The sequence below is a fragment of the Amphiprion ocellaris genome, chromosome 20 (assembly GCF_022539595.1).
Source record: "Amphiprion ocellaris isolate individual 3 ecotype Okinawa chromosome 20, ASM2253959v1, whole genome shotgun sequence".
Taxonomy (NCBI): Eukaryota; Metazoa; Chordata; class Actinopteri; family Pomacentridae; genus Amphiprion; species Amphiprion ocellaris.
The window spans coordinates 8,125,290-8,139,616 of NC_072785.1; the positions used below are offsets into that span (position 1 = coordinate 8,125,290).

The window sequence follows — 14,327 nt, forward strand, 5'->3', positions numbered from 1 at the left end:
AGACCGAGAGAGAGAGAGAGAGGTGGGGGTGAGGCAGACATCATGATGGGGCTCATGTCAAATTCACAGTAGCCCTGAACTCCCGGAAGGGTTTAGAGATACGGAAAGTGATAATCCTTCACAAATATTTCCGCTCTTTACTCATTAGCTCGTCCTTGTGCAAGATTAGCTTGTGTGTGCATGCGGCTGTTGTATGCGCTTGTGTGGCGTGCTGACATTTGTGCAGCTTGCAAGTTTTGCGTCCTTGCGCGCAGCCCTAACCTTGTCGTCGTGGATCCCTGAAACCTGCTCGAAGGTCTTCTCCCCGACCATGACTGCAGCCAGGTTGGCGGTGTAGCTCGACAGCACCAGCAAGCAGAAGATGGCCCACAAGTTCATGAGGAAACGCCCTGTCCAGCATTTAGGAGTCTGCAGAGTGGAGACCCATGCTTTTATTTTGCTTTTGTGTAATTATTAGCATATAAAAATAATTAAACACATCTAAAAGAGGCTAAAAATATCATGGTGCTAAAAATATTTCAGCTCCAAAATGGGAAAATGTCACGATGTCAAGACAAAAATTAAACAACACAGAGGAAACTCAGACAATAAAAGAAAATACATAAGGACAAAGGCACTTCATTTAACCCTAAATAATCAGGTTAATCAAAACAGACCAGAAGAAGAAGATCTAATGCAAAAGGTAAAATCTAACAACTGTTTGTGCGTGACATACTTCCATGAAATCGCCCGCTTAGGGGACCGAATGCACCCGAACACTGTGATCATTTATTTATCTCACCTATTAAAATCCACTTAAGAGAAGAAAAAGAGATGAATTTCGAGTGTTTCAAAGGCTTGAGATTAATGAGACATTAATTATACAAACAAGGTTGTAACCCATTGCTACAAAAGGTGTTTGGAGCGTTTTGAAACTCTTAGCATAATTAGCTGGCGAAGTGGAAAAAAGGGAGAAAGAGAGGATGGCACAAAGAGCACAAATTCCACAGTTATATTGTTTTGGGGAAGAACTATGATTGTATAGAGAAATTCTAGATTTTCCTCTTTGCACTGTAGGGCTTGTTTGAAGATAAAATGATCAGAGGGCCTTTGGTTCACCTGTCTTATCTTCACAAGGTAATTCATTTCACATGGTGACTACAAATGATCTTTGAAGGAAAAATGCGATAAATAACACATCTGCTTTCATGTACAGTGTAACTGAATGCTATTTCAGCCTGTTGTTATTCACGTCAGGCTTTCAGTTCTATATGCAGTTGAAAATGATCACAAAAGCAGACCTAATACACAAAATTGTGAGTAATTTGAGAAATAATAGGCCCTTGATTTCACAGTGAATAGACAAAAAGAGGCTTCTGGCTTCTGAGGTGCTTGAAGAGCTGCGTCCATCTGTCATTTTGTGCCGTTTCTAGCTGACTGGCTTTGAAACTTGACAAAATAGGTCTCATTCAAAGTGTGAATTTGATGGCTAAGCTGCATTTCCCAGACAGAAAGTCGGTAGCCATCAAAGTTGATGGTGCATGTAGGAAAAAAATAAAGTATTGTTCAATGTAAAGCTCGTCAAGTCTGACTTGAGATGGCGCTGACAGCTTGACAGCTCAGCCTATATACTTGTTTGTATTCTCAAATGTTTTTGCTTTTCATCGGGGGGATAAAAAAAAGATAGAAAAAGAAGACAAAAGATGATCTGCTATCTTTTTGGCCAGGTTTGCAGGAGTCTGAAAAATCAAAACAAGTAAAGGTGCAGGACAGAGATGCTAATGTTAAACTCTTAAAGCATCCAGGACCAACTTCCTGCTCAGTGGGGAAATCCCACACAGCATATGTGCTAGTTGTGAATGGAAGCGTGATGCTCCTTGGCCTTGGAAGTAATGCTCAATTACTGCTGTGCGTAGTAGCCAGATGCTAAGGATAACAGCTTATGCTAGAGCAGCTTTCTGGAAAACACCACTTCTCACACTTTCACTCGACAGAATAGTGAGAAATAGTCAAGACCAATTTTTTTTTAAATCACCTTAGTTATTCAACAAAATATTAAAAACTGACCTCTACAATAAAGGTTTAGTAATCCATTTAGTTACCCTGCCTTCCCCTCGTTGCCTGAATAAACATCCCAGTTTGGCTCTGACCCAGCACACAGAGGTCCAGAGTGTTGCTCAAGGACATTTAAACAGGTCACAAGGCTGCTAATGAACACAACCTGTTAATTGACACATTGCCAGTTGCAGGGATCAAACCCGTGACCTTTCACTTACGGGAAGGTCTCTCTAATCACTTGGCCTCCGTCCCTCCGAAGTCATTTACCTCCTTCAGGGACAAAGTGTGATTATGCATTTAGAGAAATATCCCTGCACAGTCACTTAGAAGACAAAAATGATGGAAAATCGGAGTTATCACAGTGCTGCATTGTGTAACAGTGCGACGCTGTATATAAAAGCAAACAGTTGTTATTCATCTGCACTGTGGTTGGGCTTTGTGCACCAGTGTGACCGTGGGTGTGACGCAATCTGTCACATCTGACATGTTTATGAAGAATGCCGCCACCGTGAAGATACATTTAATATCTTTACATTTTTATACCAAACAAATGACACGGGAATAAGATGATTTTTTAACTGTGAAGGGAAGGAGATTGTTTATCAAGCTGCTAGACAAATTTGCCTAACTCAGAGGATTTTACTCCCATTCGTCTTCGGTGGTCACATTTCTCGCTCATACTGGACTCCTCAGATGCCCTCCCTCTGCCCACGTCGCCCTCAATGTGCCGCCTCTCATCTCGGCTTCCCCACTTACCCTTTGAACCCCGTCTCACCATCTTTCCGTCAGGCTTCCCATTACCTTCTTTTTGAAACCCACTCCCCTGATTCGCGCCCCCCCCCCACCGTCTTTCCTTTCTTATCTTCAACTCTGTGTCTGCCAACACTGGGGAGTTAACCTCGGCTCCCTCTTTCACCACCTTCATCCATCCCCATCATCCTCACTGTAACTCCCTCAGTCTCACTTGCTCTTCCCCCCCTTTTCCCTCCCTGGATGTGCATCATCCTCTCTGCACCTTTCCACTTCATCACTGCCTACCTTCTTAACCTCCCCTCTATCCATCTTGCCTTCTCTCCCTCCATCTCTATCATCTTTCTGTGGGTTCCTGCCCTTGCCGTTTGTGTACTCTATCTCATCCCCTCCTCCCTTTTCTCTGCAATTTCTATTCCGTGCCCCACCTCGTGCATGATGGCTATCTATGACAGACAGGAAGAGCTACTTTACCTTGGTGGCAACAGTGCGTCCAAACAATATGGCGTAGCAGAGGTTGAGGGCAGAGGAGTAGGAGAACACACGCAGTCTGTTCCTGCCATGCGGAGTCATGCCGAAGGGGCTGTTCCACTCATACAAAGTGAGGAAGAGCGCTGTCAGGTGCAGCGTGACGAAGATGCCCACCCACATGGACCAGTGCAGAGGCCACATGAAGGCCCCGATGGGTGCTGCAGTGTCCCGGCTACGAACCTGGCAGATCACAAACAAACAACTTGGTACAGCTGATTTCTAATCTGCACATGCATTTGGTATAAACTGTGATTGTAATTCACCCTCCAGTCTGTAGCATCTTGTTAGCAAACTTCTCTTAAGCACTCCTAGGCATAATTAGTTTAAGAAATGCATACACTGTTTTTATTCGGTGCGATTCATCATTTTGTTGGGGCAAGAAATCACTTTTTTTTGCTTCCAAATGATGGAGTTCTCATTTTCAAATGAATTGTCAGATCATATTATGCATTGCGGTTTGTCAGCCACAGAGGGAGATGTTAACAAATCATCCAATAGCAGCAGCGTGTTTGGGGATCTCGGCTACGACGGCCTCCCGAAATGCCTCTCAGACTCATTATACAGTCCTAGACTGCCTCTCATTTTAAACTTTCATAATTTACGTGCCCACCGAAAACTCTACAAACTAATTATTCCCCAATTAATGATCTCCTGTTCCACTCGGGTGACGAGGGCAAAATAAAGCATCATCAAATCACAGTGAAGTAGTGGCAGCGTCAGAGGGGGGAGATTGACAAATCAAAGTAACGCTGAAGACTGCAGTGCTGTCACTGAGTCACAGTGCGGGTATATTTTCAGGACATGCCCCGTGTCTCCCACAGTCATAAAAATGCAAACTCCAAAACTCCGACAAACTAATGATGACTTGGAGCGACCGTACCAGAATGCCCAGGCTGGTGGAGTAGAAGGGCGAGGTGAAATCTATGACTCTGCTCCTGGCTGAGTTGATGGAAAAAGAGGTCACGGCCATGTCAGCGGTTCCACTCAGGAGGTCCCCAACGAGTCCCGTCCAGCGTCCTGTCCCGCTCAAAGCCCCGTACTTCCCGTCTCCGACTATGTACAGGTCAAAGGTGAAGCCCATGTCTTCTGCCAGTTTCTCCAGCAAGTCGATGCAGTAGCCGTAGCAGCACTTTCTCAGGTCCTCCGGTAGGTCTGAAAGGAGAAGAGGTGATAATAATGATGTGAAATGTATGTAAATTCATATTCGTGCTTTGGAAGTGAAGGGACTGCAGCTCTGGGAATTTGTCCACAACTGACTATAGCTCGTGAAAAATGTTGATGGATCCTCACAGGACACTTCAGCTTAAACATTTTTAATGACCCTGGCACAGAGACTAGGACTGCATTTACTCTCATTAAATCCTGTGCGCAAAAAAACCCCCAAAACTTAACAACTCTTGAACTACAAATGAAAAAGAGTAAAGCTGAGAAGATGAAATAGGGATGCCAAATTCTTTATGTTACACTTCTTGCCATTTTTGATTGTTCTGGCAAACGTTTTTTTGCAATCTCAGCTAATTGAAATTAGGCAATTGCTCTTGCTTGGCAAGAAGTCTGCACTAGTTCTGCCCAAAGACCAGCATATGTGCACTATATTGAAACAGGACACTACCCCACTGTTGTTCTACGAATAAAAAAAATTCCTCAATTTCCAAATCATCTTGGAAACAAATGCCTATGTCTGTTAGCTTTAAATTTAAAATGACTTTTACTGCACTGCTACACTGTGTGTATAGTTGCCCATCAATCCCTGTAGTCAAAGAAATATAGTACCTGGTACATCTTTGACATCGTACTCTTGTTTTATTATTGATTTAATGTCTTTAATGCTCTTCATTCATAAACTTGAGATGTAGCTGTAGAGCCAAACCCTTGACATCGTACCTGATGCATTTTTGAACTAGACTGACCAGCTATGATCCTGTATTGATTACACTTCAAAAATCCACTTCAGGTTTGAGGAGGTGCAGCAGAGACGTGGTCAGTCACATACTACTGAGATCAAAGCGAAAAGATCTAAGAGTTTATATAGGAGAGGGCTTGGATGAATTAAAAGCCATGGATTCCCTACTATAGATTATGTTTTTTGACTGGTGTTACAGGAGTTTTACAGCAAACCAGTGCCAACAAAACTCACCGTTGCCCTCCCAGTCCGTTGTTGTGCTGTTTGGATTGTGCAGCTGGTTGAAGAGGCCTTGGATTATGTCGGATCTATTGGTTTTGGGATCCAGGCAGAGCTGACCAGCCGGACACAATCCGTCCTCGTCCACCTCCCGTGTGAAGACAAATGGGTGCTCCACCAGTGTCACCACCTTGAGGCGATGTCCCTCGACGGAAAGCCCCGGCCTCCAGCGACCTCCAAAGTTACTGTCCCCCTGGCCATCCCCTCCCCTCACGCCAGCTCCGAGACCTTGCCCCTGGCTGCTCCCGAGCCCCCCCACCAGTCCCAGGATGCCCCCCTCTAGCTCCAGTCGGCCCCGGGTCCACTGTCCTACAGTAACCCAAGCCGGCTGACCCAGAGCGCCTCTTTTTAGGCTCCAAACGTGGAAAAGCTGGGAGGAAAGGACCCGAGAGGCACTAGCGTCCACCTGGATCAAGCCTGTGGCCCCAGTGAAGGAAGTGTTGGAGAGAAACCTCAAGGGAAAGAGAAAAAAGAGCAGACAATAAGCGAGAGACAACAAATCTGAGAAGGCGCTGTGCTGTCGTGTTTAGAAATCTGGGCTACACACTAAAATAGCCACATGAAATAAAGCCGTGAGAAAGTTACAAATGCTGCTGCCATGCATGGGCAGTCTGGTCGGGAAGCTTTAGCAAGGCTCGTCTCAAATGGGCAATTGCAACTCCCAGAAAGTCATAATTAAAAGTTAATGCAGTGCAGTGAGGGTCTCCTCCTATCTGGCAGTTCATACAGACAGTCATTGCTATTCGTCTCACTCGCCTGGTGGCCCAGCATTGGTCTTTACGGTGGAATATATTAGGAAGAGCAATCCCCGTTCGCACATAAATCTGCCCTGGCCTCTTGAACCTAGCAGGGATTGTTAGCTCATGTCTTCCCGTTCCATCATTTGGACAACGTCAGGTAATGTTTCAGCGTGAAGCCATACAAGCACTGTTTGAGCATGTCTTGATTAGTGGGGGGATTGTCTAGAGGTCACTGAAAATCATAGGGGCGGTTGTTTAAATGTTAAAGTATGCAGGGATCACTGCATTCGGTATGGTTGTTGAACCGTGCGGAGACTGTTGATGATGTCTGGGTCAAGGCTGGAAATGGAGAGTTTTTCTTCCCGGTAATGGAAAAGGGTGGTCGAGCTGGAGCCCTTTCTCAGACAAGAAAAAAAAACAGCTTTTCCCTATTGCTCCCTCTACTATTCTCTCTTTATCTTTTTCTCTCATTTCCAAGTTTTATGTATAAACTGATGAGCTTAGATAGTAGCGGCTGCTGGAGAACTTTCCCCATTAAATATGGGATATGGGAAGGACAATGAAAAGACTAAATTGATCATGTGGGTCATAAACCTTTCCTCTAAGCCTGACCTGGACTAAACCTGTCTGCACTGCGCAGAGGATGATACAACAGGTAAATGCATGTCAGGTATTATGTAGTCTCCTTGTGCATTTGTGCACCGTTTCCATATAGCTTCATAATATGATTTACTTCTACATGATTCTCTGATTAAAAGTGTCTCTGATTAGAAAGGCATTCCAATCGCAGCCCACATTAACTTATGTTTCCTCATCAGCGGCTCCCTCTGTCTCTGTGACCATAAAGCGGAAGTGCTAGCCTGGCCTTGAGCTGAAATCACTCATGGTTAATAGCACGGCTGAATCATCATATCCAACAGACAGCAGATTCATCAACCCACTCCAGACTCTATGCGGTAATAGCAACGGCGGGCCACAAAAGAGAAATTAACCATACAGTGAGCTTCACTTTACATCTCTTATCTAAGCAGAAAAGTGCAAAAGCGTCCCCCTGTCTCATTGTTTGTGACATGTTTGGATCCGTGCCCAAAGATAAGATACGAGCGTGGAGAAACACGGCGGTAAGATGGAAGGAGGTTGTGGGGCGGGGGGGAAAGTGCGGCACACTTTCAAGCGGTGCTACCTTTTAGTTATGGGTCCTGCGGCTTGTTGTGTTGCATCGGGGCCAGAGGCTGCACTTAAAGGATGACTGTGGACGTCGAAGCAGGTTGATAAGTCTGCCAGCAGTGTCAGAGAGGGATGGCTTCCCCTCACTAACACCTGGCCGTCGGTTTACACGCTCAGAGTAAATGTCAGCAGAGTGGCCGGTAAATGATGACTCTATAAAAGAGTCCCAGGCATGTGTCTCAGCCTCTTATCACTCCATCTCCTTTAGTTTGGGAAGGAAAGTTTACTCCCTCTGTCTTTTTTTCCGTCTGTCTGTCGGGGATGATACGCGGCTTGCTTGTTTCAATGGATTTAATCTCTTCGGGGGGAGATGGAATCAGCGTGGCAGCTGTGTCGAGTGAGATGGCACTGACTGGCAGATCTCACTCCGATAACAACAAACCCTCTATCTGTTTCCCTCCCTCCTCTTCCTTTTTTTCTCTCCGCCCTCACATCCTTTACCATACAAGGTTTTTCCTTCCTTTTTCTTTGACTTTATCTCTATTTTTCCTTTAGCTGTTTCCTCCTTCCTCTGTCTTTCATCTATCTGTTTGTCTTTGACCACCTTCTTCTTTCTCTCTAATGTATTTTTGGGGAATAAGCACCTTGGGAGTTTTGGATTCTGGACATTTGATAGAACAACATCAAAAATGGCCAGCTGCTCTGACTTCTTACTCTGGCTTCATCCTCATTGCAGCACTGCTTTGAATCAGTAACAGTAATATTCTGCTTTCCCTCATACCTTCTTTACTTGCTGATATCTCCAGACATCCCCTCTCTCTGCCTGCCTTCCTCGCTCTGTCCCTTGGGCATTGAGCTGTTAATTGCCTTTTCCATGTGGAAGTCTCTCACTTCCTTCAGCTTTGTTAGAGCTCTCCAGAGCAATGGCGTGTCTGGCTGTTGGAGGGGAGGGATAAGAATCGGAGAGTACACTGGAGAGCAGGGGAGTCTAACAGCAAAGGTTTGAATGGTGCGATAGAACGACCCCATTTATCGGTCTCTCACAGGCCATGAACAAAGGTCACTGACACCATATTGGGGGGACTCTATTATAAGTAGTCTGTTCTGATAGTCTAGACTATGTCCTAATTGGACCTCCACTGAAAGACAGATTTTCTCTCCTGTCCTGATGAAGTTAGTTTAAAAACCTTACTTGTTTCATTTATTGCTAAAGGTACCACATGAGAGTTGTACAACCATGCTCTGTGAAGCTCTACACAGCTAACACAAATACTCTAATATGCTCATGACAACACCACGCAGATGTTTTGCAGGTATAATATTTACCTATCTTAGTTTTGCACCCATTTCTGTCGTTAATTTAACACCAAAACACTTTGTGTAACAAAGTTGCACATTATCTTGTTTCATTCATTGCTAAAATTACAGCCATGCTCTGTAGAGCTTTATACAGGCACAGCTGTGTTTTCCTAAAATTACTACTCCAACATGCTCATAATAACAATGTGCAGATGTCTAGCAGGTATAATATTTACCAATCTTAGTTTAGCACACATTCTGATCGTTGATTTGACCCCTAAAAACTCATCTCTGTGTATCAACACAGTTTTTAGAAGTGTTTTCCATGAAAATAATCCCTTTACATCTTAAAATGGCTTAAATGTAACTTCCTTCCTTTAGAATATGTATATATATGAAGATCCTGCCTCTCTTTCCATGCACACCTAAATCACTGCAGCTGAGCACACAAGCTCACCTACAACTCTGTTTAAACACTGTAAAACTGCTACACAGTGGCAAGTTCTAGTTGCACGACACATTTGACTTGGAAACTGTGGTTCTTTGGATTTGCTACATGTAAAATCCCAGAAGTCTGAATTTGTGTTTTTGAGACTGGCTTCAATACAATTGTAATTTAAATGTCAAAGCAATCCTGCAATTCTACTCTTTATTAAATCATGCTGTTAAATTCATGTACCCCCCTGCACTATTTAGCACCTTATGTAAACTAATGCCAGTACAATATTTTACTTTTTACTGCTTTTTATTCTTTTCTCAGCATATTCCATTTTAATTTAATTTTATCCTATTTTAACAACCACACGGCTGCTACTAATATGGCTGCTACCATTCTGTGTCCAACTGCTCTGCGTGCCTTTGAATTACTCCCAGGGAACAAACCAAACTTTTTGAATTGAACGATAATGAAAATCGTGTTGACTGCATGTTATGCTCATAATATGCTTTGTATACAAACTATCGTTCAAAAGTTTGGAATCACTTAAAAATGTCCTTATTCTATAATCAAGACAACATTAAATTATTTAGAAATATAGTCTAGACATTTTTAATGTGGTAATTGACTATTGTAGCTGGAAATGGCTGATTTCTAATGGAATATCTACATAGGAGTACAGAGGCCCAATTCTAGCAACCATCACTCCTGTGTTCTAATGCTACATTGTGTTAACTAATGGTGTTGAAAGGCTAACTGATGACTAGAAAACCCTTGTGCAATTATGTTAGAGCATGAATAAAAGTGTGAGTGTTCATGGAAAACAGGAAAATGTCTGGATGACCCCAAACTTTTGAACGGTAGTATATATATGTATATATATATATATATATATATATATATATATGTATATACATATCCATATGGACTTGTTAACATAGTTAAAATAAACACTTGATTTTCACCAGAGGGTGTCTTTAAGATTCATTAATTGATGGTTGATTGGAATGCTATTAATTTGCAAGTCATAAACACAAGTGCAACAGCAATATACAATAAAAATAAATCACATTTTGGACCTGATGATGGCACTAGACGGAACAATAAAGGATAACCAAACATGCTGCAAAAATAGCAAATTTCATGGCAGCACTTGTCACCATCATTCGCTTCAGGAAAAGTTAGATGATTAACAAACAGTACAGGCTTCATCTTCCGAGAACCATGAATGTCTGCACAAAAGTTTAAATCCATCACAATTATTCAGTCTCAAACAAAGCACTGGACAGACTGACAGACAGACTTTGCATGTTAAAAATGAGAAAATTATTCACGCCAATCCCAATAAACTTGTTTTTAACTCTCACAATGAACGTCCAATAACGTTGCTTTATAACACGCCTCTCACTTCGCTTGTTTCAGCCTCTGGCCCTGCGTGCCCAATGGTTCTGGCATCCTGGCGCTCAACTAAAACTGCAGAAGGAGAGGGAGCACAGCGAGAATCCAGCTTGTGATTATGTGGGTGTTGTTGATGATCACTCTCAGCTGGCAGGCACTGTGTGTGCTCAATATTTGCTGTGGGCCCATCTCCGACTGCAAATCCTTCTCTCACCAGTACCACATGACCACCCATGTTGGCTACACGCTGTTTTATCCATTGTGCAATTTGAAGAACATCCATGTCAACTGGCAGAGCAAAAATATTTAAGTGAGTTTATAGCACAGGGCTCCAGTGAATCACGTAGTATCAGCCACACATGGCTTAAGAGGGTTTCTGAAGTATGTGAGTGTGACGGGTATTTTCCTATGTCCAAACCCGAGGATTAATTTTTTTCTGCTTTAAGTGAAAACATTTAAGGTTTAATATGCACTTTGCTATGTTTTTTTCTCCAGCGCATGTGTATTTATTATCTCGCACTACACCTTGACAGTCTCGTAAAAGCTGTCAGAGGCCTTTAAAAAAAAAAAAAAAAAGCCTCAGGGATGGAAACGGGGGCAACGGCAAAGAGAGACACAAAAAACCCTGTAGTGTCAGTCTGCGAATCTGTATGCCATAAAGACCTCATCCCCACCTCCGGTATGACAGTGCTATTGAGAAGTTGCCACCCCCACGGTGCAGAGGACAGACAAGGGCAGCAACCAGAGCGTACAGTACCACAACTGGAGCCAGCAGCTCCTCGTAAGAACGCCAAAGTGTCACTCAGAAAGCTAACGAGCTTACAGACGTTTAGTGGCGTGACCGGAGGAATTTAATTGCAGTTTGTCAGCGTCTCCCATACATCATTTGATTTAAATGTCCCAGAATTTTTTTGGTGCCTTGGTGTCATTTTAAAAAAAGTGACACTTAAGTTGGACAAGTGGCTGCAGGGGTTATAAAAAGTATTTAAGGCCAAGTCCAGACCTGACATGAACCGCCGCTAGTGCTTCACCACCTGAAGCGATGTTATTTAATTTTTGGAAGAACTTTCTTCCTTATCCGCGCTGCTGAAGTTTATTTGGACAAATTTCTACCAACTGCAGGGTATTGGAACTGACCCTGGCCCTAGTGCATCGACATCAACAGACAAAAACATGTTTAAAAGCTATTTTCTACAAATAAATAGTTTCTATGCAAATGTTGACAGAGAGGCCTGAGGATTATCCAGCAGCAGGATTCTGGAAAAAGATGTTATTTAATATTTTAAAGATCCCCTTGGGTGAAAATCAAGTTGTTTTTTTTAAACCTTGTTAACATGCCCATATGGTGTCTTTCATATGCTGGAGGACACATCATGAGCTAAATAAGAAGCCAGTGCCATGGCTGAGCATTTCCACTTTGAAGCGGCAATGTGCTGATGACAGGTTCAAAAACAGAGATTCAGACGTGAAGGGTTTCATGCAGCTCCAACATGTACGGCTGGATTACTCTGATATTCCAACTTGCCATTGTGTGGAACAGAGTGATTTTACAGTGTTTGAGCAGAATTCTAGGGAAGCTGGTGTGCTTGTGCTGCAGCAAGTGGTGGAGAAGTTGGTGGAGAGAAAAGCAAGGACTTTACAGATTTGCACATTTGTGAGTAAGCAACAATGCACATCTACATCTAAACCATTTTAAGGGAAGATGGTGTCATTTTCTCTGAAAATAGCACCTAACTATGCAACTTTGATACACAGAGACGCATTTGTAGGGCTTTAATCAATGACCAAATTACACTAGATGGAGGCTGAAATCAGATTTCTCAAATTAGCCTCTATTTTCTGAGTGCAAGTTTATAGCCACCATCAGCATCATCACATCAGCCCCCTTCTGTATATTTAAATGATATGACATTGATTTTTCTGAAACTAAAGACATTTGCAATTGCAACTATCGCAGTTACCAATACCAACATTGTCAGTCTGTACCCAAAAATGAAGATCACTGCAGAAAACTGATGTAGCGCACATTGTCACAAAAGAAACATTATGTCATTTAACCTTTCTGCAAGTTCTCAAACCAAACAAACACCAAGTATAGTAATTTCTTTAAAACTATCTATTTGGTTAGATACTGTTATAGGTAATTCAGACAACATCTTCTGGTATTTTGAAGCAAACTGACACAGATCTACACAATCAAGAGGAATCAACACTGTAGACTTATATATAAATCATTTTTAGCCAAAACTGTATTATTTTCCTGGAAAAAAAATTGAAATACATAACCTTTATACATACAGATGCATGTTTAGGGGTTTAATCCAAAACCAAAGATGACCATAACCAAATTCTGTTCAACTGCATCACATTAGGGGGAACATAGAAATTACATTTCTCAAGCTAGCTTCCACTTTCTGAGTGCAAGTTCATATCTGCCATCATCAAAACAATCACGATTACCAGAACCAACGACGTCAGTCTGGACCCCAAAATTTAGCTCACTGCAGAAAACTGATGTAGGAGACATTGTCGTGAAATTAGAATGATGTTTTTGCAAGTACTGCAATCAAAACAAACATCGAATACACCAATTTCTTTATAACTATCTACCTATAGAATATTATTACAGGTTATTCAGGCCATGGGTTTTGGTGTTTTTAAGTGGGATGGCCCTTTAATTAGAAAGCATCAATGAAGAGTTACATCCAAACCATTTCAAGGTCAGATGTTATCATTTTCATGGAAAAAACTTCCAAACATGCAACTTTAATACACATGGACGCAAATTTAGAGGTTTAATCAATGACCAGAGGGGATTTTAACCAAATTACGTTCAACTACACCACATTGCGGTAGAAAGAAATATGAGATTTCTGAAGATGGCTTCCACTTTCTGAGTGCCAGTTCATATCCGCCATCAGCATCATCACAGCAATCACAATTACCAGTAACAACATTGTCAGTCTGTACCCCAAAATTATTATGAATTCAGGAAAACTGATGTAGGGGGCATTGTGACAAAACAAAACCAGCAACACTGAAACTTTTTGCAAGTAGTCCAATCAAAACAAATGCCAAGTATACCAATTTCTTTAAAATGATCTACCTGCTGTATTCTACTAGAGGTAATTCAGATCGTGTGTTTCTGTATTTTTAAGTGCGATGACCCCTTAATTAGGAAGCATCAATGTAGAGTTACATCTAAACCACTTTCAGGCCAGATGATATTATTTTCATGGAAAAAAACTTCCAAATATTCAACTTTCATGCACATGGATGCAAATTTAGAGGTTAAATCGTCTTTGAGTTTTTGGAAAAGCGCTTTATAAATAAAATTTATTATTATTTTTATTATTATTATTATTATTATTATTATTATTATTATTATTAAATCAATGACCAGACAGGATTTTAACCAAATTACGTTCAACTACACTACTTTGCGGTGGAAGCAGAAATCAGATTTCTGAAGCAGGCTTCCACTTTCTGAGTGCAAGTTCATATCCGCCATCAGCATCATCACAGCAATCACAGTTACCAGTAACAACATTGTCAGTCTGGACCTATAAATTAAGTTTACTGCACAAAACTGACTTGGGGATCATTGACACAAAAGAAAAACGACAACATTTAAACTTTTTGCAAGTCCTCAAATCCAAATGAACACCAAGTATACAGATTTCTTTAAAGCAAAGTAAGTATATCAAAACCATACAGAGGAAAAGTGGTATTAATTTTCAGAGAAAATAAAACTTCTGAATAATCAAATGTGATGCACAGAGATGTG

General features: G+C 41.9%; 1 protein-coding gene across 1 annotated transcript in view; it reads right to left on the reverse strand.

Moving 5' to 3' along the window:
• grin3ba (glutamate receptor, ionotropic, N-methyl-D-aspartate 3Ba) overlaps positions 1–14,327 on the reverse strand; it is an 83,032-nt gene that overhangs the window by 23,971 nt on the left and 44,734 nt on the right. The window contains exons 3-6 of the mRNA XM_023272154.3: positions 5,456–5,952; positions 4,199–4,470; positions 3,262–3,498; positions 262–408 (exon numbers count right to left, since the gene is read on the reverse strand). Of these exons, the coding sequence (XP_023127922.2) occupies positions 262–408; positions 3,262–3,498; positions 4,199–4,470; positions 5,456–5,952 (1,153 nt within the window). The remainder of the gene's footprint in view (positions 1–261; positions 409–3,261; positions 3,499–4,198; positions 4,471–5,455; positions 5,953–14,327) is intronic.